This window comes from Dermacentor andersoni, chromosome 2, assembly GCF_023375885.2.
Source record: "Dermacentor andersoni chromosome 2, qqDerAnde1_hic_scaffold, whole genome shotgun sequence".
Lineage (NCBI taxonomy): Eukaryota > Metazoa > Arthropoda > Arachnida > Ixodida > Ixodidae > Dermacentor > Dermacentor andersoni.
The window spans coordinates 108,347,637-108,374,459 of record NC_092815.1 but is presented as its reverse complement, the minus strand read 5'-3'; the positions used below and the strand labels follow the sequence as shown (position 1 = coordinate 108,374,459).

General features: G+C 45.1%; 1 protein-coding gene across 1 annotated transcript; it reads right to left on the bottom strand.

The window, feature by feature from the left end:
* Nucleotides 1–13,764: 13,764 nt before the first annotated feature.
* On the bottom strand, nt 13,765–25,894 carry LOC126541407 (cathepsin B-like). Its single transcript, XM_050188172.3, has 8 exons — nt 25,796–25,894; nt 23,226–23,359; nt 21,986–22,195; nt 19,229–19,344; nt 17,625–17,854; nt 16,223–16,339; nt 14,926–15,054; nt 13,765–13,890 (listed from the first exon to the last, which is right to left on the bottom strand). Exons 2-8 carry the CDS (start codon nt 23,352–23,354, stop codon nt 13,805–13,807), a joined length of 1,017 nt encoding a protein of 338 aa, XP_050044129.1. The 5' UTR covers nt 23,355–23,359; nt 25,796–25,894; the 3' UTR covers nt 13,765–13,804.
* Between the last annotated feature and the right edge of the window lie 929 nt (nt 25,895–26,823).

Sequence of the window (26,823 nt, the reverse complement as noted above, 5' to 3'; positions counted from 1 at the left end):
TTTTATGACACGCCTCGCTTTTTATACGCAGAGAAAAAAACAAGGCCACCAACGTGAGGCGGCCAAATAAATACTAAACGGAAAGTCACTCGCGGAATTTTCATCATGCATTCACATTATCGTTTGCACTGTGACAGCAACTAACACAGTCGCGGTGCTACTTAAATTGGTTCGTTTAACACTTTGGCGTTCGTGCAGTGCTTTCTCATTATAGATCCGAGGCATATTGTAGGCAAACATCGCTAAACCATGCGCCGCTGAGCGGCGTATAAATATCTGTGGTTTCGCTAGAAACTATACAATAAAGACCAATTGCCAAGAGTGAATTTACGAGTGGAAATACGCTTGAAAGCGTTCTGAAGCGTTCGAGCTTTTTGGGACGCCAGTAAACCATTTCAATTGTCTTTAGACGGCGAGCGTCCGCGAGCGAGGCAGAGCCGAAGTACCTATCCTTAAAGGAATTCATGAATTCGATTTGGCACTCCACCTGGGCAGCTTTTCATATATATGCGATGCATTTTATTACTTAGTACTGTTTTTACGACTTGTATCATTGTATATGTATGTTTTGTTGCTGTCTTACTCCTGCGATAGCCCCATTATGGGCTGCAAAATCTTAAGATATAATAAAATAATGAAAAACGGTCAGAAGTTTTGATGCATTTGGTTTCAGCGTCTTTGAGCGTTTTGCAATTGCTTTAGTTAGTGGTTCATGGGCATAACATATGCGATGGTGCGACACAAACGAGGAGATAAGGACTCGTAAAATGTACGCCGCGAGATGCTGCAGTGCTTGCAGTGTACATTAAATCTATGTTGAAGGAAGCGCGCAAAACGAGGAAGGTGCGTCTTATTTCAGAAGGTTAAATCAATAAAAAGTACGCGTATTGACGGGTTCATGCGCTTCGATATTTCAATGAGCGTTTCGATCGCATCAATCTGCCAACTGGCGAACGTAGGAGAGAGTTCATGCTAGCGTATGCTGCCTAAATCCACACCAACCCAAGGCAGTTACAATGGCGAGCAGCGTGTATACTAGATAGGGTAGGCCTCCATTCCTCAATAACAAGAACATATCGCAAGAAGACCGCCGAAATAACGTCCGACCTTTGCTAAGGAAGTGAGAAAGAGGTTAGCGAAGCTCCACAACACATGGAAGGGTCGAACGTGTCAGTAACGGCTACTTCTTTGGCCTGAAAAGGGCAGGCTGGATGCCGCCATGTCGGGCTATGTTGAATATGATACGGTTGAATATGATACAGTTCAATCCTTACGCCGGAAGTCTGCGGGAGACCTCGTCATAAACAGTTTCTGTGCGAAAAAGCGGTAAAACAAAACTTGACCATAGCTAAAATTATTACTGACAAACGCCTTTTTGGCTGTCAAATACAGTTTGCATCCTTCATCTGAAACGAAGCTGCGAACAAATTCTGTTGCGCTTAGCTCACTCCACGTAGCGCAACTGTATAGGCGCTACGCCTCCGAATACGATCACAAATGCGTGAGGATGTTTTCACGTGCTTTATCAAGAGGTGTATCTTAGTCACGCAGTGAAATTAGATCCGTGGCTTTACCGCTATACATATTCAATCAGTTTCAAATTATTTTACAAGTATTTTTATTTACCGATATGTATTCTTGATTTACATCAATTCCGAGCGATTATATTCACGTCTTCTAAACCACTCTTTTTTTTTCTGTTGAAGTGCACCAAAGTTCTCCCTCAAATTCTTCACTGCAAGGGTTCTTTTGCCGGGAGCTGTGCGTGTGTTTGTGTGCCACCTGCTCGCCTGAACATGTTTTCAAAACACGTTCTTAAACATGTTTTATCTACCGGCACCTATTTTTCTCACGATAATTTTGTCCCGGAACAACAACGTAGATTGCCTCACATGAAGCTTTGGTCATATTAGAAACAAGATCTGGCGAAGGCTGCAGTGTTCACTGGAAAATCTTGTTTATTTTTCGACGTACTTATCCTATGTGGCAAAAGTTGCGATTCGCTTGACGGCGCGAACGTTCTCCTGCAACGACAGCAAATAATGATAATAATAATAATAATAATAATAATAATAATAATAATTTATTGAGTTTTTTATCGTCAATGCGGTTTTGCTTGAGGTCTCCGCCGACTTCAGTTGCACGGATGCACAAGAAATAACGTGATCGGTTTACATGGCTAACATTCGGCCTGTGCTCCTCAGGCTGAATGAGTAGAAGTTTCTAACCCATTTGTCCCCTTCATGGGAAATGTACCGGTGGAGGGACCTTAGGCAGAGTTAATCTGCTTTTAGCCTTTTCAGCCCAAGCTATCTACGTCTAAATAATTTGTCATAAAGACATTTGAATTCAATGACAGACGGGCGCTCCTGTATACTGTTAACGCAGGCGCCTTTCTCTCTCCTCCAATGACGTACTTTCGCCGCGCGAATCACCGATTTAAATTTTCCCTTGTAGCGCCGGTTGCTATAGCGACGAGAGACGCAGCTTTTTCGGCTTCCAAGTTGCGTCGTCCCGCCGACAGACAGTCGCTGCCGTCAGAGAAGAGACGGACGCGCGCCGCTGCTATAGCACGCCATGCATTGTTCCCACCTAAAAAGAGTGCACATCTTACACCGCATCTTACACCGCGAATCATACGCAGGCAGCTCGCGACGCTCACTGCAATAGAGCAGTTCTTCCTTTTGTGACCGCTGTGGAAAAAGCACACTGAAGCCGCGTGCCGCAGGCGACGCGCACTTGCAATCACCTTGGATTGGCGTTTTTTTCAGGCATGCAGCACACGCCAGAACATATGCTCCCCTCGTTCGTGCATCAACGCTCGGACTTGTCAAATTGGTTTTTACCGCAAAAGCGGCTGTTCTCCAGGTCTGCCACGCAATTACGTTTCACAGTAACTATAAATCATCGCTCGACATGGCTCAACACAGGATAACACACATATATCGAGTCGGCGTACACGTGTAGCAATCTTTACAGCCGCTACAGATGTGCCGGACACCAGCTGTGTTCTGTAGAGAATTACGCAATGAAACAACGCAAGCGCTACTTGAATATATCCTCACCGCAACAACTATAGGAAGTCAAGCGTATGATTCCTTTATTAAAACGAATTAGTTTCCTTTACTCTTTCTCTCGTTTTAAAGCGACTAGCTTTCGTTGGCTCTTTCTGCGTTCTTGTATTCAGACTTTGGTCGTTTTCGCTGAACGCCAGCTGTAGTCGTTTGAGACGCTCGTGTTGTTGCAAGATAGCCTTATGACGACTGAAGGATTTGATGATGTGGCCGCTAACAGCGCCATGTCTCGTTTTCCGCTGGCTTAACTTACGCGGTTCGATCCAGGCCGTGTTTGTCGTCGAAATCCGCTGCGTGTATCTTGTCGATATGCGCCGAAATGTACTTTTCTTCCATGGGTAATGCACATTTGAATGCCATGTAATTTGAAAACTATTTGCGAGTTATTTCACTGTTTCTGTGGCACAAAGCTGCAGCTGCCGTCGCTTCTGCGATAAACCACTTTGCTTCAGGAACCATAGTCATAAACTTATTCTTTTTATTGCGGCCGGAGTTATATTCGCACTCCAGGCGCATTTCTGCCGTCGCCGTGAGGTTCCGTATGAGTCAAAGACGGTGAACCGGCGAACGCGGCTCAACCTCGCGTGCGCGAGCGAGGAACGCGGCCCGTATGCGTGCCCTCTCCTGTGGATCGCGAGGCAGGGCGCTGAGGCGAGGGGGGAGTGCGTTCTTCTGCGGCTGCTGCGGTGCCTAGACGTAGGCGTCGATGTCCTCCTCGCCCGCCGCTCCGCACAGAGTGGAGACAAGCGCGGCGCATACTACGGCGTTGGTCGCGCGAATCTCGGACGCCGTAGTAGACGCCTTTGGCGGACGCCGTATGGACGCGTTGGCGGTGCTCGTGTGTCCTGAAAGTGGTCTGCGACGTGGCTTAAGTGCGCGCCCACGTGCGCCTCATCTTCAAAGCGATCTGCGATGTTTGCGAAATGCGCGTAGTGCCGGTAGCTTTGTATGCACTGTGCTTTCGACGTTTCATACGCGTTGAAGCGACAGATGCGCGGATGTCAATTTGTTCGCGGCTCCTGCCGTTATTCCTAACTCTAGCGTTTTCACAGACAGTTATTACCTCTGTTATCGAGCGATGTGTGTTCATGTTTAGTTGCGCGCGCGTGGCACCATGCTCTTTAATATAGTTAGAACACGTTGACGAGCTAGTTGGTTTAAATCCAGGATAGAATGTGTAAGCGCCATTTAACAAGGACGTAGCACGAAGAAGCAGACACACAAAGACAGTGCTGTCTCCGTGTGCCTGTTTCTTTCTACGTCCTCGTTGAGTCATTTTTACATATTCTATCATTGGTAAATTAGTTAGCAAGCGAATGTTTACAACTTTACACGGCCGATAAAACTACTATCCTTACTTCGTACAGCTATCTACTAATTTGCTATCGCAATCGGTGCTTCGCCTTTCGGGCGGAACTGCGAATTTTTTTTTTCTTTGCAGGATACAACGTCTGGACGGCAGTGGATTATTTGAACCAACACAACGAAACTCCTTATTTGTGCGTGTTCTTGTATGAGACGCTTGCCGGCACTGAAAAGCACTGGGTGTATGACTCAGCATTGTGTACTCAGTTCAAAGCCATAATACCTTAGAACAATACGCTTCTTTCACCATATAATTGCCATGTCTCCAGTGCTTCCTGCCTTCAAAAAAAATTTTTTTAGCTGATTCAATGCTCCCATTACAAGTGGTTTATGGTTTGTCAAAGGGGTTCGGAATCCGAATGAGTAATCTATCGTGTCCAGGAAAAAACTTGATTAATATATAATATAAGCATACTGCAATAAGCAGTGCGTTATATATTATCCATGCGTAATGCAATGCCGCTTGCTCAATTCGCAAATGGGCTGCACATTCCTGTGCTTGGAAACTGTCACGCATTCCTCATTTCAATGTCTTTGCTATTTTATAGCAACAGCTGTTATTGGATCCCTCTCCCATAGTTCCTTTATTGCGATAGCTATTGTATGGTTGGCACTTATATGGTACATGGACCACAAGGCGCGTGAAACGATGTATAAACAGAAAGAAAGCGTTGTACGCAAAAGCTAAGCTGTCAGCATCTGAACACGACTGGATCAACTACCGCACACATGCGCAACGGTGCAGAAATGAAATTCAATCCGCGAAGAACAAATTTGATTACAGTGGCCTTTCACACACGTTAAAAAACAATCCTCAATATTTCTCGCGGGTTTTTCATCCAAATTACAGTTCAAACTTCTCAATATCCATAAATGAAGAAGATAGTCTTGCCTCCATTGAGGTAGCATAGAAATTCAACCAATTTTTCTGCTCAGTATTCACTGATTCACTGACGAAAGCCCCTTACCTACTGACCTACAATTCCCAACGCTGCACTCAACTACGCCCGACGCAAATGTCGCACCAGAAGACGTATGTTCTGCCATAGACCGTCTCCGTGGTAACTCGGCACCCGGCCCTGATGGAATATGTCCTAAATTACTCAACATAGCGAAGCCTGTAATGTGCCCCACCTTAGCCACCGTTTTTCAGCAACCAATAGATGTGTCCCAAACGACTGGAAAATTGCGCGTGTCATTCCCGTTTTCAAATCTGGTGATGCTTCTAACCCGTCAAATTACAGAACAGTTTCGTTAACCAACATCAGCTGCAAATTACTAGAACTTGAATTACTTGAATCTCATCGGCCATCTGTTGAAGCATAACTTCTTTTTTGCGAATCAGCACGGCTTTCTACAGGGTCGATCTTGCGAAACATAACTGTTCGAATTAATTACTGAAATTCATTGCGCTGTTCATGCTCACTCTAAAATTAAGTGTCATATTTGTGGATTTCATCAAACTATTCGTTAAAGTTCCACAGAAACGTCTAATAAGAAAAATTTACAATCTGAACATAAATTCGAAGGTTATTTTTTGGATTAAAAGTATTTTGGCCAATCTTTACCAATCAATCTTTCTTAATGTCCATTTATCAACCTTCTCCCACGTTAGATCTGGAGCACCACAAGGGTCTGCACTCGGACCTATCTTATTCCTAGTTTTATATTAGTGACATAAGCAATAACCTGAGTTCTACGGTCAGATTGTTTGCTGATGATTGCGTGATATGCAGAAAAATTAATCATCCTTTTTATTCACTTCAGTTGCAATCGGACTTAGAAAAGATTAACAATTGGTGCACACAATGGAAAATGGAAATTAACACCTTAAAAACAAAAGTCGTGAGATTTACCACAATGTCTGACCCCGAACCTTGCCATTACACTCTAAACAGCATTAGCGTAGAATCGGTACCTGTCATAAAATATTTAGGGATCCAGTTAGCATCCGACCTTTCATGGAGTATTCACATAGATAAGGTTATTAACCAAGCTTCTAAAACGCTCGGATTTCTCAGACGCAATCTGCTTTAACTAATGCGGACACAAAGATTTTAGCCCACACCACATTAGTGCGCTCGCAGTTGGATTACGCCTCTTCGATTTGGAGCCCGTACCAAGCAACCTTAATAACAAAATTGGAGTCACTTCAAAATAAAGCTGCTCGATTCGTATAAAAAAACTACTCGCGTACGGCAAGTGTGACTGAAATAAAGAAAGCTCTCAATTTACCTCTTCCTGAAAGACGCAGAATGCTTTCCATTCTGTCGTTTTTCCCCAAATTGTATCACGACCACTAATTTTTTGCTATGTCCCGTATCACGCCAGCGCATCGCATACTCCGACGCATTGATCACCAATTGAATGTCGAACCCATCTTTGCTCGCACTAATCTCTTCTTTCATTCGCCTCTCGTCCTCGCCATCCGTCAATAGAATCTTCTGTCTGGCACCATTGCATTGTAACCAGCCTGAAACGTCCCTTTGAGCTGTAGCCTTCATGCTTGTTGTTGCTAGTTGCTATCTGTCTTTATATTTTGAGTTTTTCTTTTCAACATGCTGTTAACGGCCAATGACTTCTTTACACATTGTAGTGCTACGTTGCTTTGTGCTTACTGTTGTTCCCCCCTATGTAATGCCTGCGCGGGCCTTTAGAGTACTTAAATAAATAAATAAATAAATAAATAATATAAGGCATGTGACGAGCACGTCCACCGATACCTTCTATGTAAACGAAGCGCTGGCGTAGGCTTCTAGCGCTCTGCGCATGCGCTACTTCGCCTCCGCCACCACCGCAACTAGAGAATGTAATGAGAATGTAGAGAACGTAAGCACCTGTAAATTGCTGAATTGAACTTAACGTATAGCAGTGAAAAGGCAATAAATGTTGGTTAATACCTTTTCGTGTGCCGCAAGCCGCCGAAGGCCTCAACTGGCTTTACTTCAATTTACCGCCGCTTAAAATTAACCAGGTAGGAGCGCTTCAATTTTGAGACGCAGTTCAAAAATAAACTGGCCCCCGCAGAATCTAAACCGGAGCGTTCGTTCACTCTTTCGTCTATTGAGTTTAACGTATAGCTTCGAAAAATAGTTAAACATGGGTCAACGCCTTTTTCTGTGCTGCAAACAACTGAAAACCTCAACTACAGTGCTAGTTCACTCGTAACACTGCAGTTAGACTACAGTGTTGGTTCAATCTTCGTAGTACATGGTGAACGTTTGTGTGAAAAAAATCGTCGTGAGCAAATTTAGTGGTTTAAAATCAGGGTAAATGTTGCAGAAGTTATTTATAGTGATCGTTGGTTACATGCTTGCTGCGACAACAGCAAGTAAGGTCGCTTAACTGGATTGTTCTGCCCTATGCTTTCCAGTTTTTGCTGCATATTCACGTGAGCTACCACTTAAAAGTGTAGAAACATGGATGGAAAAAAAATTATGCACTGGGCTGGACTGAACTCCGTCGGCCGGTACTGTAACGTTGCCTTTGAAAAATATATTCTTTGGGAAACAAGCTCTGTAAATAAACGCTGATGAACAAAGATACCGTAAAATATGGTTGACAGTACCGCTAGAGGTGTACTAGTATAAGCAGCGAGAGCGCACAATCAAAAACACTTGAGTTCGGACACCGCCAGAGCTGAACTTTCCATCCAAACATTACACGTAATATTTGCCAGAAAAACACATCTAGAACAACAGCAACACTGCAGGGAGGAAGGTACAAGTGTTGTATAATACTAAAATTATTATTATAGAACAATCTTGCGTGAATTTTTGTACCCTAGCAGAGTTCCAATCCGTATGCAGCATATTGTAAATGACATTAACCTTATAATAAAAACCAATGCAAAACATTAAAACTCACAAAATGTGCATAAAAATAAAATGGGCACAGGGGACTCTCCGTCTATGCATTTCTACGTAAGATACAGGGTTTTATCAACAGGGCCCCATAAATGGCACATAAAGGTCGGACACATGAAGGAAACATACAAGCAGTGGCTAAGTTTCAACATCTAGGATGCATAAAGGACGGTAACATAAACGATACATAAAGCACGGACGTATGCAGGAAAGTACGCAGGTATGCAGGAAACCTAAAATCAGTGGATAATTTTCAACATGTAGGAAACATAAAGGATGCTTCCTCGTGTGTCCTCCAGGAAGCACGCAGTAAGCATAAAGGCTTAAATCTGGACCTAGCACAATCCCGGACCTGCTTTCCAGGCACTGCGGTGCCGTATCAGCAGCTGCCGCTACTGACCGAGACGTTCGGTTTCAAACGTCCTCGCGCTTTTCGCCATGGGGCGATTTGGTCGGGTACGAGAGCGGGGCAGCTTTTTCGCCTCTTCCGCGGCGCTCGGTTTCGATATTGCCCGGTTTAGCGTAGAAATTCGTTGATAAGTATCTCGAATTGGGTACGATGTCAAGCATTCCTAAGAGGAAAACGAGCATGGATAAAATGTGCCTATCTTCAAATTTTGTAATTTGTCCAACTTGCACTAAGGCAATAATAAATAAGGTTAATTAATAATATTTTTAATTATTCTTCTGAAGCTCACGTTATTAGCGGCAAAGTATGTCCACCACACCTCGGAATTCGTCTGCAAACGCCAGGTTCACTGCGATTACAGACTTTTTATAAAAAATCTGTTATCTGTACATTCAGTGCGGACATTAAGACTGTTCTCTCTAGAGTAAATAGCCTGGAAAACCAGATTAGGTGCCCTATGTTGTCTTGTACGTTGCACGTAAAGCAACACTGGTGTCCTTGCCTGTTCATTTTAAGTTGGAAGCGGAACGTGTCGAGTGTTTTCGACGTGCCAAACTCGCAATTGGCACCGCACGTGCCAGTTGTTCCGTACTGCTGTTCTGAGCCAGTCAAGATATCACGCTGCGCGTGCAACATGACCCAAGACAGTAAATGTGATTCATAAATCATAGGGAAAGGTATTCGGAGTAGTTCATTAGAGTTCTGTGTTGAACCAGCAGCACAGTCTGCATCTACAGTGCCCGCTACTGCCCAGTGACAAAGCAGCCACGGCAGAACAACACTGTACTGCATACCAGAATTTTAAACAGAACAGCGCGTATTTTGACAGCGACGAGGAGGGAGACACGACACGGACAAGCGCTGACTTGCAACTGAAGTTTATTGCGTGTCTCCCTCCTTGTCCCTGTCAAAATATGCGCTGTTCTGTTTAAAATGGCTTACCAACTCGCCCCAATGTCCGTTTTAGCATACCAGAAGCTTGAGTGGGCAAGCATTTGATGTCGTAGATAAGCAGGTCATCTGCGCCTGGCGAGTTTAGGGATAACAGGGCAGCATGCGTGTCTGTAAAGATGTCCCAGGAGCTCACTGGCTGCTTCAAGATGTTAGTGAATGCTGCTCTCAGTGCAGCTAGCGCCGGGACGGGTAAGAGCTCCTGTTTCTCAGCTTCCGGGAAACAGCGACACCTGTTGGTGAGATCTTCACCGCTATCGCATATGAATCAGTGCCGCCAGTGTAGATGTAACGATGTTTTTCGTAGCAGCATTACGTGTGCGACAGTGTACAATACCTCAATATCGGCACGGGGCATTTTTGTTCGCACGTAATGCTTGGCACGATTGTATCGGTGTACCAGGTATAGAACTTCCAATTAGGCAGTTAAGGTGCAGGAGAACTCCTGTAGTTAGGTGGGAGTAGTTCGATAACTTCAGAAAGATGTGTGTCAGCAAAGGAGGGTTCGGCGACTCTGGCGACATATCGAACACAAGCGCGATTTATCTGCAGCGTTTTGTAAAATTTTGTAAAGTAAGCGAGAGACGTTGGCTTTTCTCTAGTGCGTCCATTGTTGACGGGTTCGTCGGGAGATCGAGACATATCAAAAATAAACCTTCGCCAGGCGCTGCATATAATCCAAGGAGGGATTCAAGAAAGCATTCGCCATCATTGTTGGAAAACATGTCGCATCTCAGCGGAATAGTGAAGGCTCAACTTCTCGACATATACCTGCTTGTAGTGCTCGCATGTGGCTTATCAACTGGCTTGTAGGCGGTACTTAAAAGGAAGCTTTAGCTCGGGGCCAACTCCGACGCCGCCTATTCAAATACATGTAAAATGTAAAAACGTTTTTCTGAGATAACCCCTGACCGATTTTAATGAAATTTGTTAAATTTGAGAGAGAAAGTTAAATTTTAGTGATTGTTGGAAGCTGGATTTCGATTTAGCGCCTGAATTTTGCTAACAAATTTTCAGAAATTCGGAAGCTTGAAAAAAATGGAAGCACGAGGTTTAAAATTTCCCAGCTCTGCATCAAGTACAGATATCGCAATTCTGTGAATGGCATCCAATAGATCATTCAAAGCGGACAAATTTTACATGTCATTTTACATCATACGTGAATTTGCGATGTTGGTTACAAAGGTTCTGCAAAAGCTGTATTTCCATACTACTACATTTTTTGAGATTCATGTGTAACATATCAATTTTGTCCGCTTTAGATGTACTATTAGATAGAATTCACAGAATTGTATTATCATTTTCTGTTGTTGAGTTACAGAGTTGTAAACTTGATAGTGTCGTTTTCTGAAAATTTTTGATTTTTGCCAATTTTTAATAAAAAATTGACGACCTAACTCAATATTTGGAAAACAACAGTCACTAGATCTTAAGGTTTTCTTTTAAATGCAACAAACCTTGTCAAATTTGGTGCAGTAGTTGCCGAGAAAAACAATTTCTCCTTTTACATGTATTTAGATAGGAGCACCCGAGCTAAAGCTTCCTCTTAAGGACAAAGCCGAAACACGTCAGCAGTTGTGTGTATATGTGCAAATTGATTGTTCCGGTGGAGCGACTGATAATAAAATCAAACAAACATATTTTCCCCCTGTGTTGACCATGTATATAGCTTTCTAGTTTGTGATGACCATGTAAGCTTCTGTGAGCGTATCAGCAGAAACGCCCACCGGTAACAGTACGAGGCTTTTCCGCTTTGCGTAGCAGAAACACAACGGAATGTTATCTTTCTTATCGCCGTTGTGCCTTTCTTACGCGACTATCAATGCCCCTTCGAAGAATAGGTGTGTCTTATCAATGAGCCATGCTCGCTGGTATCTGTGTTCAAAGCAACGCCCGTCGTATCAGTCAACCAAGCTTTTCCTGATTCGGTCGGATATCATAAAACTTTCCGGCAGAGGGACTCCCCAGGGTTCGGTTCTCTCACCCACCCTGTTCAACGTGGCAATGGCAGAGCTACCACCGCTTCTCGACAAACTTCCGAACGTGCAGCACGTCCTGTACACCGATGATGTTACAATCTGGGTGACCACAGGGTCAGACGGCGCCATTCAAGACGCACTACAGGAAGCCGTAAATATAATTCAAGAGTGTGCAACAGCCGGAGGACTCACATGCGCATCTAAGAAGTCGGAGCTCCTGCTTGTATTCAAAAAACGGAACAAGGCTGATATTCCACCAGCCATCACATTGCATCTCAATGGCAACGTTATTCCAAGGGTAGACAGACTACGTGTACTAGACCTTCCCATACAACACAACGGGAAGGCCACACATAGCCTGCACGTGCTCCGCCAACAACTTACTCAAGTAACGCACGTGATAAAGCGCATTACAAACCGCCGACAAGGACTCCAAGAAAAAGACGTACTCCGAATTGTACAAGCCCTCATAATTAGCCGATGAAGCTACCGCCTCCCCTGTCAATCTGACTCAGACTGAGATGCACCAGATGGACACCCTCCTCCGTACGGCACTAAAGGCAGCGCTGGGACTACCCCAACATGCGTCTACGCAGCTGCTACTACGACTGGGGGTGCACAACACCATCCACGAACTACTTGCAGGTCATCTTAACAGCCAATTGCAACGTCTGCCCCGAACAATGCAAGGGTGCCACATCCTATCCCGGCTAGGATACCGAACACCTAGTAAAACAACAACAGGAAAACCGCACACTTCTTCCGCTTAGCATTCGCAACGAAATTCACGTGGCCCCAATTCCCCAGAACATGCACCCTGACCCTCATAAAGGTCGAAGAAACGCAACAGCACAAGCCCTGGCTCGACTCTTTGGCGATGACACATCAAACACACCAGTCCTACCCACAGAAACGTGCCCTACGTCTAGTCGTAGTTGATAGTGCAGACATTCTGAGGGCTTCGGCCACCCTCAACACTGTGGACAGTGGCACGGCGGAAGAGGCTGCTATCGCCCTAGCCATCGTACACGCTTCAACCATGCCGGCGCGATTCTCAGACCGCCTGCAGGACTTTGGCACAAGGGAGGGTGACACCCTACATACACCGCATCCTTAAATCATTAGACCCCACAGCGTTACACAGGGTGCGTATCGTCTGGACACCTGGACATGCCTCTCTCCATTGTAATGAACGCGCTAATGCGGTAGCCCGAGAACTCGCTAACCGGGCGCCATTGGAAGAGCTGTCCAACCCAGACGACGCACCGACAGAACCACTGAACAACACTGAAACTTTACAGTATTACAGAGATACCAGGAGACACTTCCCTCCACCACATAATTCCCTTAATCGAGAAGATGCCGTCGCGTGGCGACAGTTTCAACCTAATCCATTTTCCTGCCTCTTTTATCTTCACCTCTTCCACCCCACACAATATCCCTCATACTGTCCATATTATGGAGCAAAGCCCACAGTATATCATTGCATCTGGGGGTGCCCACACCCTCCGGGCTACTCCCCTATTCCTTCACCTTCACCTTCCTCCTGGGAGACTGCTCTGACCAGCTCAGACCCGCAAGAGCAGCGACGGCTGATCCGGCGGGCACGCGGAGTGGCGAGAGCCAATGGGGACCTGAACTAAGGGCTCCACCCTGCGAGGAAGTCGCCCAATCTCATGACAAATAAATGTTCTCTCTCTCTCTCTCTCTATCCTGCTTCATCGGAATTTTTTGGTGTTCCCTGCAGTAGTGAATATAGTAAAGAACCTAACTATAGCGGCTTTCACGGAAGTTAGGATGTTCAGTAAAAGAGAAATCGATATTATATCGATACTTCCCGGTCTTATCATTTCAAAAAGTGTTTTCACGAAAATAAAAGTGAATGCTCAAGCAATTGCGACCAAGTACACATTAGGAATGATTAACTTTGTCGGTGTATAATCCGCAAAGAGAAAACATAAAACTCCGATTAGATCAATCATCGCGCATTCGGTAACTGTGAAGTTTATGTATTCAGGCATTAACAGAATTGAAGGGGTCTTGTCCTTTTCACAGAAACAGACTTTTATCACGTTATGGCCAATTACTCCTCACCAAAATAGCAACTTATCGAGAAAACATAAAGCCGAAATGTTTTATTTACAGTCCACATTCTGCCATCTAGGCGCTGGGTTCTTTGGGAATACCGGCGTTGATGTCATTCTCGATGCCACATTCATCGTTACCACGGCGAATCTTGAAGTAGCCTGCGGCCAAAGTGGAAACAGGATGATTAGCCATATATCGTCAGGTATGATGTACGGTATATTGAATGGATCCCTATAGAATACTGCGCACCTGGCTTAGGCGGCTGATAAGCGTGGAAATTCCATAAATTGAACGCAAAAAATTAGGCATCGTATTCTGAGCAGACGTTTCTTTAATGTGGCTCCCCCTGCCAACCCTTTTTCCCTCTCTATAGTAACGTAAAGTTTATATCAATGGTTATATTCGCGAGTACGCCCAGAAGCCTTCAACTAGAACATTTCTGTGCAACCCTCATGACCTGTTAGCATGAAAGCATAAGGAGTAGCTTATGGCTTGTGTGTGGTTGTAACGAGCGTGCAACCAAACAAATAGTCCCAAAATGCGCTTGCAGGAGCCATGTATATCTGTGTCCACCGCTCGCTACGAAGCGAAGGTGCAAGACGGATGAGCCGTGTGTTCTCTGTCTGGTGTGTACATGTATGTGTACAAACAGGTCACAGTTGTGGGTTCTGTTCTGAGAAAAACGCTCTCTTACCTTTTAGCTTTACAAGCGTACTAACTGCGGTCGAGTTGAACCGCACCTACTGTCTACCACACTTGAGTGTTTTTAAAAGGAATGACTAACCGCACTTTTGTACGCAGGCAGGCAATGCTTATCCATGTTTTCCGCCAAGTTGAACGTGCAATTATGGTACGCATAACAGTGGTAATAGCTTCAGCACTGTTTTTCAGCCTATTTAACCACGCTAAACAAGGAGATAAATGTTGGACGAACCAGTGTAAAGCGCCTCAGAGAGAGTGGTCGACGCTTTGATACGAGGACCCATCTTTGTCAACGTGTGTTTTGTCACTCTTAGCGGTTCATCAACACGCTAAGGATGGCCAGGTGGCCTTTGACAATGATGGCTCCGCCTATCAAACCGTCTGAGGCACTTTAACCCGGGATCATCAAAATTTTACCCCATACGGTGTTTTACACCTTCCGACACATATCTCGACTTAAGCTAAGGAGGCATGTTTGTCGCGGCACTCACCTTTGTCACCCCAGTCCTTATTCCAGGAGTTTGCCGCGAGCCAATACGGAACGCCGTTTTCAGTGCCCCAGCCGAGAATTCTGATGGCGTGGCCTCCCAAAAACTGACGACTGTGCCTCTGGTAAACTCCTGCGGAACAACGCAGCGTTATAATGAAGATTCTTTAAGATAACGCAGGTACAAATGCTGTACTCCCAAAATATTGCGGTGTGACGTATGTTTTTGTAACAGGAATACATGCCACCTTCAGTTAGGCGCCAAGTCAAGGGGGCGGCCAGGGTTTACCACGCGACGATACGAATGTGAGAGGCCATCTTGATAATTTTCAAGTAGCGGGCTACATCGTTAAACACTCTGGCTTCAAGTGGTGAAAGCTAGGATTAATAATTGCTTGTAACAAGGCCTCCAATGTACTTTAATAAGAGAAATCGCGAGGAATTTCTTGGGACCTGTCTTCCTTTCAAAAGAGCACTAATAATAAAGAAAACTGTGATGCCAATGACAGCGCACAGTTAGGTCACTAGCGCCGTTTTTACCGCGCTGGAGAACTTAGGTTGTATAAACTTCGATCATGAACTGCTGTCTTCCACGACTTCCGAAAACACGAGTAGGTCATGTTTTTACCTCCCAGAGAAGGATTGTACAGCTTCAAACCAGTGATCAGTCAATCTGGTGCGCTTGAATCTAACAGCTGCTCGAAGCAACTGCCGCTTCCTTGGACGAAACATTGATGCTTCCATGTAATACACGTTACCCGCAAGTCTCGATTTTGTGCCTGCAGAGTAAATAATAAGGCTCTTCTTCCGCAAAGCAAAAAATAAGCTTAACAATCATATTATAATCGTCTATCACCTGAGGCAAGATACGCTCGTCACCACCAATGCAAAATTTATATCTTCTGAGACAAGTCTCGCCGCTCGGTTCGGCAGCGACAGTACCGGTGGGCAGCTTCTGTCATTATTTTAGCCGACGATGACGCAGCGGTGTCCCGGTTACCGCAAGACACACGAGGGCGTGAAACAGTTCACAACGCCTCTTTCCACATGCATCGCATGGTGAGAAACAGCGATTTAAGTGTTTTCTCTCTCTCTCTCTTCTGTGGTGATCACACAGGTGCACAACTTGACTTGTGGTAGATGGTACGCGGGGCTACACGAAGGGTCGTCCAGCGAAATTCTCCAAGCCCGCAAATTTTAAGCACAAACACAAAATTGTTAGGGGGGGGGGGGAACGGGAAAGATGCTCAAAATACATAGAAACATTAAGTTCAATGAAGCCACACTAGAAGCGTTTTTACCGCTCTTGTACGCCAGGAAATCGGAGTAGACGCTGAAGTCCGCTTCCACAGGTCCGTTCTTGTATATTTCAGTTTTGATCTGGGTCTGGTCGCTGTGGAGGCTGTAAACTGTTTTTGCTGCAGGAAAAAATAAAAAAGGAACAATTTGTGACGACCGATACGACGGGGTGAGAAGTAACTTCACTGCGTGGAAACAAAATTTTATATTCGCGGTGGCAATAATTAATGTTCATCTGTCTCGTTTGTCGCTTGTTTCTTTGCTTTTTCGGATTGAGAATGAAGTGTTAATAATGTTCGGATACGCTGACAAAGCATAAGTTTTCTTTCCTACTACTTATGCATTGATTACGTTGGTTATCTGTCTCTCCCACCTTTCTCGCACACAAACACTCACGCGTGCACAATAGAAGTCATTACATCCTAAACTATAGCCTCAAATTCAGTAGGTCCTTTTAGAAATGCCGTAGTGGCATAGATCCCTTAGTTGCGCGGTGAAGTTGTAATTAGTACAAGATTTTCACTGCACCCGCAGCGCACCTAGACACCACTTAATCTTACCACCATCAGAACGTGTAGGTCACCCTCTGGTTAAAGCTAACTAACGTGCATTTTGAGGACCAGCATGTGACGCGAGGTCAAGTGCAGAAAATGAAACGAGGACGACCTCTTGTGCGTTTTTCTTCTCACATCGCGTGCTGATCTCTCACAATGCAGAACAAAATCACCCAAAACTGCGCCTACCTGGAACAATAGGCATGTATGCATGGAATCATTTCTTTACAGGTAGCTGCATTTCTTAAGCTGAATATTCGAGTACCTCATAGTTGTGTTGCCAATGATCACCGAATACGAATCAGTTTCGATCTGTTCGCATTCCTGATTAAACAGTTGGCAAAGGGCTGACGCTCTCAACTACACAAACCGGTAAAGCATTATCGCGAAACGTGACGAGGTTAAACGTTCTCTACGTATATTTCGGTTGGTACTACTAATGAGCAACTCAGTACGCAAGCTGAAAAGAAACATCGGTCCGGAAGCAGGCTTTCTCGAGAATTAGAACGGAAAGTGGAATACATCCTGTTGACGTTAGCTTGTCGGAAATGTCAAGTTCCTTAGCGCATTCTATACGCTCTAAGGCACTTATTAGTATGGAGAAAAAATGTTGAACATGGCGGCAGCCCCTGCAATAAACAATCGATGACCCAATGAGCATTGAAATTAAGTCTCCTACTTCCTCTACACCATTTCTTGCACATACTTAACCTACAAACTGCTGTTCTACAGAAGCAAACTGCGCAAACACAGCTGTGTTTTCTGAACTGTGTAATCGCTCCCTCAGCTGTCGTTATCCGTTAGAATATTTGTGAGCAAGTATAGGCTCTTTGTGATGCTGTCTACGCACCAAAGTGCTTGTCCTCGCTGTAGCTCTTCTCGTATCCCTTGCGGCAAACGTGCAGGCACTTCGGCGTTGGTTTTGTGGCCGTGCAGTTCGGCAGCGGACCCTTGATGTGGTGCTCACATGGGGGGAAGTAGTAAGGCTGGCACCCGTCATCGGTACCGTATAGGCCTCCGGTTACAATACCTTCACTCTTGTAATAATACCAGGCAACTGAAGGGTAGCCACCAAAGCACCTAGCATGGAGACAAAATGCAAACAACGTGTCGTTTTCCAGCAACTGTGAAACAACGCCGAGTAATGTGAGCAAATGGCACGTGCTCCGTCTCGCGATGTACATGAACCACTATAGATTCGAGCTTGCACGCAATTCGACTCAACAGCGGCTTCTGGTTTTACAGTTGTCATAAAGCTTTGCTGCTTTGCATACTTACAGTGTAGTGACTCAGTGTTTGCGCTCAATCCTCAGTGGCCGCGTAAACCACATTTAGCTTCGGCTAGTTGCGTAAAAAAGTGTCTTTGTCATGGTACCGGCTTGCGCCGGAAGTCCTAGTTGACCGAAATCAATCTGTAAAATTGCGGCGTCTTAAGGAATCGTTGCGTATGCTATGTGTATTATGGATGTCATGAATCTAGCGAGCAACCTCAGTTGCTGCTGCTCAGTTGTTCTCAATTGTTCTATTGCTGAAGGGGGGGGTTGGTGTAAGCACGAGATCGCGGAATTGGATCCCGGCCACATCGGTAACATTCTCGTGGGAGAGTAGTTCAAGCACACACGTGTACCCTGCTGTAGTAGCGCACGATAAGAAACCGGAGGCCACTAAAGTTAATTTGGAGTTGTCCACCTTGGCGTATTTCAGGACCTCCTTTTCTTTTCGGACGATAAACAAAAGGAGTCAAACAACTGGTACCGCCGTTAATTCTCAATTCATTTCATGCGCTTGAGGTGAAATATTATTATTATTTATTACAGTAATTGGTGCACGCATTAATATATTCTTTCTTTTTCGACGTCTTCTTTTGCTTCCTACAAATAAATTATACTGAATACGTGTTTTCACAGCATCTCACTTGGGAAACCTTGGAAACATGGTCTGCGGCCAGAGTTCCTATACCTGAAATTATTTCTTAGTCTGACCTTACGCCAGCACAGTTAATTTCACTGCACGCGCCAGTGACAGAGTATATGACGTTCTAACGTTACATTTAATTACATTAGGTTGGAATAGCGTGCAGTTACAGCCTCAATAGGTGAGAGTCGTTCCTACCTGCTCGTTAGCTCTAAAAGCAATAGAGTCAGTCAATTTATTCTTTTTCGAAGATGGCTACTTGTAATACACATTCAACAATGTTCGAGATGGAGTGCGCTTGAGCCCTCGCGAAAGTGAACATACTAAAATAAGGGGCTTGGGGTGGCGGGAGGGTTGGCTACAGCAACTCCTAAAAATGAAGTACGGGACAAGCAGAATTACTGATTTCACAGAGGCGAGCCGTTACTCTCGTTTGTTTAATGTCGTAGAAGTGAATCATACGTGAATTGTATGCAGTGTATACCAGGAGGGCGGTAAGCGCACGCAGTTTGGAAGAATGAGTTTGAATGTTTAGCATACCCCATGCCGCATCGATGACAACATGTGAGAAGATCCTCGGCCGATATGTTCACCTGAACCCTGCCTCCGGTGTGGATACAGATGCGGTCGGACATGGCCTCCGTGGCTCCGAATGCCTGTGATACAAAGAAACATGGTCGGCTTCTTACGTATGACTTACTTCACACGTCAGGAGAATACTTCTAACGCCTGCCAGAGTCTCTGAAAAGCGAAGTTTGTATTTCTGCAGAACTAGATGCTTGCTCATTTTCTTCACCACTCTGTTGTCTCGTTGTGCAATATAAAATTTTCTGGGTCTCAGTACAAACAGGTTCCCTGATAGTGCTTACAATTGGTCTTGGCTGCATTCACAGTGCTAAAGCTAATTGTGGATGATACCTCTATTTATTGTCAGTGTTACATAAAATATTTGCAGCGTGATGCATTGATGACGCTGTTCGGCCAGCGATTATAAACATGGTTTCCTGATGCCTCATCATCATCATCATTATCAAACTATTTATATCCACTGTAGTACGAAGGCCTCTCCCAGCTGTCTCCACTGACCTATGTCTTGCGCCAGCTGATACCATCTTAGACCTGAAAATTACCTAATTTCATCACACCATCTATTTATCTGCCGTCCTAGACTGCGCTTCCCTTCTCTTGAAACCCATCGTTTTAACTCTAATATACCACCTGTTACCTGGCCTAGGCATCGAATGCCCCCCTCAGCTCCATTTCTTCCTCTTAATAACTAGAACATCGCTTAGTCCCGTTTCCTCTCTAATCTACCATGATGTCCTGTCTTTTAACGTTAACGTCTCTTGACGTACTCATAGCTGCACGGCCATAAATCCAGTGCAGTTGACGAAGTTGAAGGTACTACAGGCCATTGATGGATCTTGCATTCCTTCAAACGCCCAGCACTCTGGTCCGGTAGCGCCTTCCTTTAGTTCTAAAGATGTGTCAGTATTCGCAGTATGTTAATATCTCGCAGAAATGTCTGCAGAAGTAGCGTCAGAGCTCCTTGTTCATTATTCGCGATTGTTCTGATAAGAACTGCTGTACAGACTTGGTGCCTTAACGTGAAGTTCGCATCGCAAGGAGGAGGAGGAGTAGACTTTAATGAAGAGAAAGGAGGAGAGGTCGGCCTGGAGAGCGTGTCTCTAGCCAGCTACTCCTCACTGGGGAAAGGGGAAGTGGGAAATACAGTGTATCACAAGAAAATAGCGGGAGGGGATGGGGGCACACATGCCTTCACTACCTTCATCAATGCACGTATATGCAAGTGTAACGAGATTTGATGCAGTAGACGCTGCGGGATGTGCAACCAGGCCGCCCTCGATGACGAAACTCTTGAGCGAACATGTCGAGAATGCCAAAGCGGTGGAAACAATGCTAGCGTCAGCTTGCGCGCTCTTTTCTCTCTGCACATATAATGAATGAATGAATGAATGAATGAATGAATGAATGAAAACATAAAGAAGCTCTGCCTAAGAAACTGACAAAAAGGCACGTATGCCTGACTAAGAGTCAAGGACAAGGTTCGCCGTAGCCCTTGCGCCAAGCAGGATCTGTGTACGAGCGCAACCTCAGATTTTCAGATAAATTTGTAGCGTCTCGCTAACTATCGAGTGTGAGTATTCTGTTATCATACTAAGTGTCCTTTAATTAAGAATAAAAAAAAAATAGGTCAGAACTTAGCCACGCTATAGGTCCCAGTATGCGATTGCACACTTAGATTGCGATGATTGCGACGTCCTGACAGTTGCGCGCCCGAGCGTCCCGGGCGACAATCTATATTTATTAGTATTTCTCTACCTCGCATCTTTTATACAAACTTCCGAGTTCGTGCACGCGACGGTGCGCTCGCGTATTCTCAACACACCGCGATTTTCCTGGTGAATACCTCCAGAACGGGTGAAGTTCGCCTTATGGCTGTCGTAGTTAAAATGGTAGTTGCGGTTGACAGATAACGGTACTCATGCCATGAGTCTATCTGAGCAAGAAGACGAACGCCAGGAATTGATACTACGCTCGCTTCTGCTCTTTACTCCCCTTTCCGGCATTGTCCGATGTAAGTTCTCCTACGCCATAGCATAGACATGTTGGCGGGAAGTGCTAATCATTTAAGAGGCCACACGACGAATACACTTTGCAAAATCGAGGCGAAAGAGAAGGTGTTATCAATGTTCGCTGTATACTCAAACGGACACTAAAGAGAGAAATAAATTCACCTGTAATTGTAAATTACCCTCCTGCATTACCAAACAGAACACTCTTACCGCGAGAAGAAGCTTAGTGGAACAGAAAACGCACAAGAAATAAAGACGGGCAGCGACTCCGTCGTGCAGTTCCCACACCAGCCCGCCGGAACGTCAGTAATTCAGACGGCGTCTGCAAGGTCCTAGTTAATTCTTTATGGGCAACAATGGACTACGTTAGATTTTAAATGAGCTAAGGAATGAACATGGTATGTTTAGCAAGCTTTCACTGAAATCAATATGATCAAAATGCGAAAAGAAGTTTTGAAATTCGTGACTTCTCACTGACATACCGGTGTTGTGGTTTTGGGCGTGAAATTAAAAAAGAAGTTTAACATTGAACTTCATTTTCTTTTGTCATAAACAAAATATTATCGCCAAGTTAGAGATAATAATAGATTTCTCAAACAATATATTATCAGTCCCGACTGATTTAGTGTTTGGCTTAAGTGTCCCTTTAAGCACTTACGTATTGTCAAAGAAACGTGTTGTCTCGTCTCGCTGCACTCACCCAACATGATCCGCACGTGGACTGGTCACGGATGAGGTGGATGCTGTCGCAGTGCGACCACTTCTCCCGGGCGTCGAACGATTCTGGCAGTTCTTCCGGAATCTCCTCGTGCAAGTGAATCGGGAGCCTGTACTTCTTGCTGTCGGGATGTACGCCCATCAGTCCCTTGATGTAGCTGAAGGGAACGTTCTTGTCGAAGTTCCTGCCAGCCTGGGTGGAAGAGATGAACCGACGCGAGCCGGTACTAAGGTAAGGCTACCAGCTGTGACATCTTTCATAAGTATAGTTGTTGCACAGTTGTCAAAAATGACTGAACGTTTTTGAAAACACAAAGGCGGAAATTTAAGCAGTTGACATGATTGTTGTTTGTACAAAAGCACGCGAGCATCTGAATCGAGAGGTGGACGAGTTGGCACATTTTGCTAGTCTAGTAACAGCTCACAAAGTGTGCAGGACGGTCATACGCAGAAATTTTGGACATTGCCCCTGCGGCCAACTGTCGAACTTTACATCAAAACACCTGCTTAGCTCAGCAAGCCGCGCTAAAAGAATTACTTCAGAAGGTAGGCCGAATTTCAACGACTTTCACTGAGCTACGTCACGAGAATACACCGTTCTAATAACGTGCGCATATGCGGCACTTCCCCGGTGCTCTCTGTGATTCCCTTGACCCACACAAACCCTTGTTACATACATGGAGAACGGTGCGCGGTCTTGTTGCGTTAGAGTTGATAGGAAGAAGGAACTGATTGCGAAACTCGAATAAACTTACCGCCCCTAATCTTCATTTTCTCGGTCGTCATACGTAAGCATTTGTTCGTTCTCTGTCTAACCAACACCAGTTTTCGGGCACCCTCTTTTGTTGACTGCGCACGAAAGTGATGTCTGTGTGCCCACACCATTTGTAGTAGCTTTAGATATTCCGGTTTTGGAAGTATCTGTATGTTATAAAAAGAGATTGTGCATGTTTCCTTCCGCTGATTTGACTTCAGTGGAGATGGAAAAACGATGTCATAATCCCTGAAATGCCTGAGAAGTTGCAAGAAAAATGATAAGACGCTATCTAGTTCGCATACTCATGCGTGCTGGGCATAATGCTGCCGCCGACTCACGGTGTTTATGTATTAGGCATTAGGATTTGCCTGCAGGTTACGACATTCGGAGCTACTGTGGGCCACGCGTTAAAAACGATGGTCTGCACTCATAGCAGGGCAATAAGAAGGTGAACAAACGTACTCACCTTCCACGTTGTGTCGATACTGTTAATGAAGTTTATCATTTCATCCGACAACGGGTCCACGGATGGGGGCACCATCAAACGGCCTTGCGCCACAACCAGCAACAGTGCGTACGGGACGAGGAACTTCATCTTGGCTTCGGAGAGACCACAAGTACAGGGAGTGTCACGGAACTTGTTTACTCTTGAGCATTATTACGTCCGACGCATTACGTCTGACCGGTTGGTGTACTCGTAAGAAAATACCCACACCCGTATCCAACTACATGTTCATCGATTCATATGGGTAAACAAGAAAAAATAACCAACCACATAGGTTCTGAACAGGTAAATTTTTTTGGGCGATTTCGCCCAACGAGAGACAGCGACAGCCGTATCAGACTACTTCTTTATGGATTCACATTGGTAACCAAGGAAACAGGGGCCAACCACATAGGTTCTGGACAGCAAAAAAAATTTGGCACTTTCACCCAAGGAGAGACACCACCAACAAGGTTTATCGTTGTGCTTGGGCTTCTCGGACTGTGTTCTAAGTATGCGCAGTTACGACTTGTAGGCGCGACGAAGCCCATAAAGCAACTCGTACTGAGTAGAAGAAATAGCATCCTGGCAGTTACCAGGCAGCTCGTAACACTGAGGCTACGAGGAGCGACGCCATTGGTGGTAGAGGGGTCGCAGTTCAATGGTGCTTCATACAATTCCGACGGGAAACTGTAGGTGCTTGTCAGCACCCAGAGAAATATTAGATAATGCTAGCTTGACTTCAGCTGCCCGTTCCGCTCAGTGCAGCGCATACACACAGCAGCTCAGCAGAAAAGCTAGTGTGCTTATAGCGTGCCTGTTCACAACACTTGTGCATAGCGGCTGAAGGCCAAACGCTGCTCTGTCTGAGCCACCAAGACGATAGTGCGTATCGTTGATGGTTCATCGACTTTAGTTCTTCGTTGTCGCAGCCAAATGCATTTCGTGTCTCTCGAGACCATGCGGCGCATAGCGCATGGCCTCGTTTTTTAGTGACGTTTGATTTTTTAGTGACTTTACCACCACTTTTCTGTATCTGGTATGTTCCAAACCTCTTTCCTTGGCCGATCCCGGAGGTAGTCCCCCCTGCACCCGAGCCAATAAGTTTACATCATTTTCAGGTTTGAGCCCTGTTATTCTTTCGCACTTTTAATATTTCAGTTTGAGAGTACTTAAGATAGAAGGCACTACCTGTGGGTATTTTGCTTCATGACATTTGTTTGTGTGCTGCGATTCTCAAAATTCTGAGGAATAATTTTTTCAAGAACCTGGTATGAGCAATTTTAGTGATAGAATGTTGGGCAACACAACTCGCATATACCGCATGTCATATAACATGGCGTGGCTTATAGCATACATGTACATACCTAAATGTGTAGGGAACGTCATGGCGACGACGACGGCAAAAAAATTGCTTGGAGTGTTTATATATTTGATATCGCAATAAAAGAAGAAGGAAACAGGAAAGCAAAACGGTTGCAAGCAACAGCGAGCTAGTCTTGTCATAGTGGCATCAATTTGGTTGCATTCCTTATTATGTTACGCTTATTACTACATACGAGGGCAAATCAGAAAGCCTTTGCCCATATTTTTTTTATTAGCCAAAATAAGGTACGCACAGGTAATTACAAATATACGTACCTTACACTATTTTTCCACATAGTCCCCACACCGGATCAAGTCATTTGTCCCATCGCCGTGCTAAATATGAGACGCCTCTGTCGGCAGACAACGATGCACGCGGCCTCCTCGAACTCTCATTGTCATGCCAGTCTTCACGGGCTTTTGCGAACTCACAACGTCACCACCTCACACTTCCCAAAGAGGGGCACATATCACCATACGTGGGCTGCATTTCTCTGTGGATTTCGATAGGTCTTCGTTCCTGGCTCCATGGAAAACGAATCACACTTCGTTGCTCGTACGCTGTGGACGAATGCACAACTGACAGCAGCGCCATGCCGCAGGGCTACCGGCAGATAAGGCGAGACGGGTCCAAGAAAGGTCCGCCGGTGGGAATGTATATGATGACTTCGCATTTACAGTCTTAATTTAGCTTAAAGAAAGGGGGGCGAAGACTTCCTGATTCGCCCTCCTACCCAGACCAAACTTGATGTTCTGAGATTCGAAGAGATGTTGCTTCCGCTATTGCTCTGTTTGCCCATTGAATGTCGTATCTAACTTCAAGGTTAGAGCATCATGTTAGCGTTCGTGCTTGTAGGAATTAGTGACAGGTGGGTACTATGCAGTGCAAAGAGTGTCGAAATCCGAGCTATACAGTAAGACGACCACCCACTTTGTGAATCTGACCATTTGCAAAAGATATAAAATATGCAGAACAAAAAGAAACTTTCGCCAATCTCTCTTATCCGCGGCAGAGCAAGACTGAGTGATGGAAGCTGAAGCATGGGGTCGTATGTTTAGAGGGAGGTTTTACATTTGTACCTGTTTGCATTAGCTTGATACGATAACAGAGAAAGAAATTCCCAGAAATGCACACACCATAACTTGTTATTTCTAAGTAAGCTTTGCATGAATGTCTGAGTTCTTACCTTATCTAGGCCACGGTGTCTTTCGTCTGTGGAGAGAAAGTCCGCCTTCTCTTATATAGCTCGTATCTGTGAATATCCGTGAAGTATTTTGTCGGTCTTATCGTCAACGTCCTTTCGCGATCTATGCACTTGACGCTTAGAACAATAGTGAGCGTATCGGGCGCGCCCATACGCCAGAACGTAGTGCAGGCTACCTATATGTCACATGTCAGCCTGATGTTGTCCACGGTGGTGCTTCAATGGAAAGAGCTACCTGGAAGAGAATAGCTTTCATATCGCTGCGCAGAAACATTATGTCACGGGTTTCAGCGTTATCGTAATCGTGCCTCAATAAGCAAATGTAGAAATAAGCACGTGCTTTATTTATAGCTTTTCTTTCTTTTGGTCATTTCCACCCCGCATTGTGGGAGACGCGGTATGAGAATCTCGTTTTCCACATGAATCTGTCGCATTGGCTTGTGCTGGTTCACCAAACACGTGGATTTTCGCAGTGACAGCATGAATTTGTAGTAGATAAGGGACCACAGGTGCCACTGCTCGGCCTGAAAGAATAGCTGAAGCTGCTGCAAAGGCCTTTCTGGCTAGCGGCGATATATTTAACAGCGCGGTATCACACGACCGTGCTTCTAGTACAAGTGCACTGGGTACGTCGCAAACTTGTTTTAAGGCGGGTGCTGTAGAGAGGAGATAATGGGCACTGTACATTTTTACAAGAAAGCTGTACAAGAAAGCTTGTGAGTTTTTTTAAACAAAGTAACAGTGATCAGCGTGCGCAGGCGTGACAGCGCAGCTTTAGAGTTTCAGCGTGTTCTCTCTGGTAATCACAGTGAACGCTTCTTTTGCGTGCGGCTGCCTGGACTACTATATACCAGCGTGTGCTACCATACGGAGAAGCGGAGAGGAGGTATTCGCAATCAGCGTCTGTTTTACGTCTCGTGATCGCACCACACATGGAAAGGAAAGTCTAGTGTCGTGTTGATAAACTGTAGAATCACTGATTGAAATCGTTCCGTCAATCACTCGATTCT

Excerpts from the sequence above, each read along its gene's own strand:
- LOC126541407 (XM_050188172.3), bottom strand. The coding sequence starts at position 23,354 with ATGAAGTTCCTCGTCCCGTACGCACTGTTGCTGGTTGTGGCGCAAGGC. Across the intron at positions 15,055-16,222 it reads TTTCCTGGCGTACAAGAGCG|GAGTTTACCAGAGGCACAGT; the intron begins GTAAAAACGCTT and ends GTTGTTCCGCAG. Across the intron at positions 13,891-14,925 it reads TAAGGACTGGGGTGACAAAG|GCTACTTCAAGATTCGCCGT; the intron begins GTGAGTGCCGCG and ends CTTTGGCCGCAG.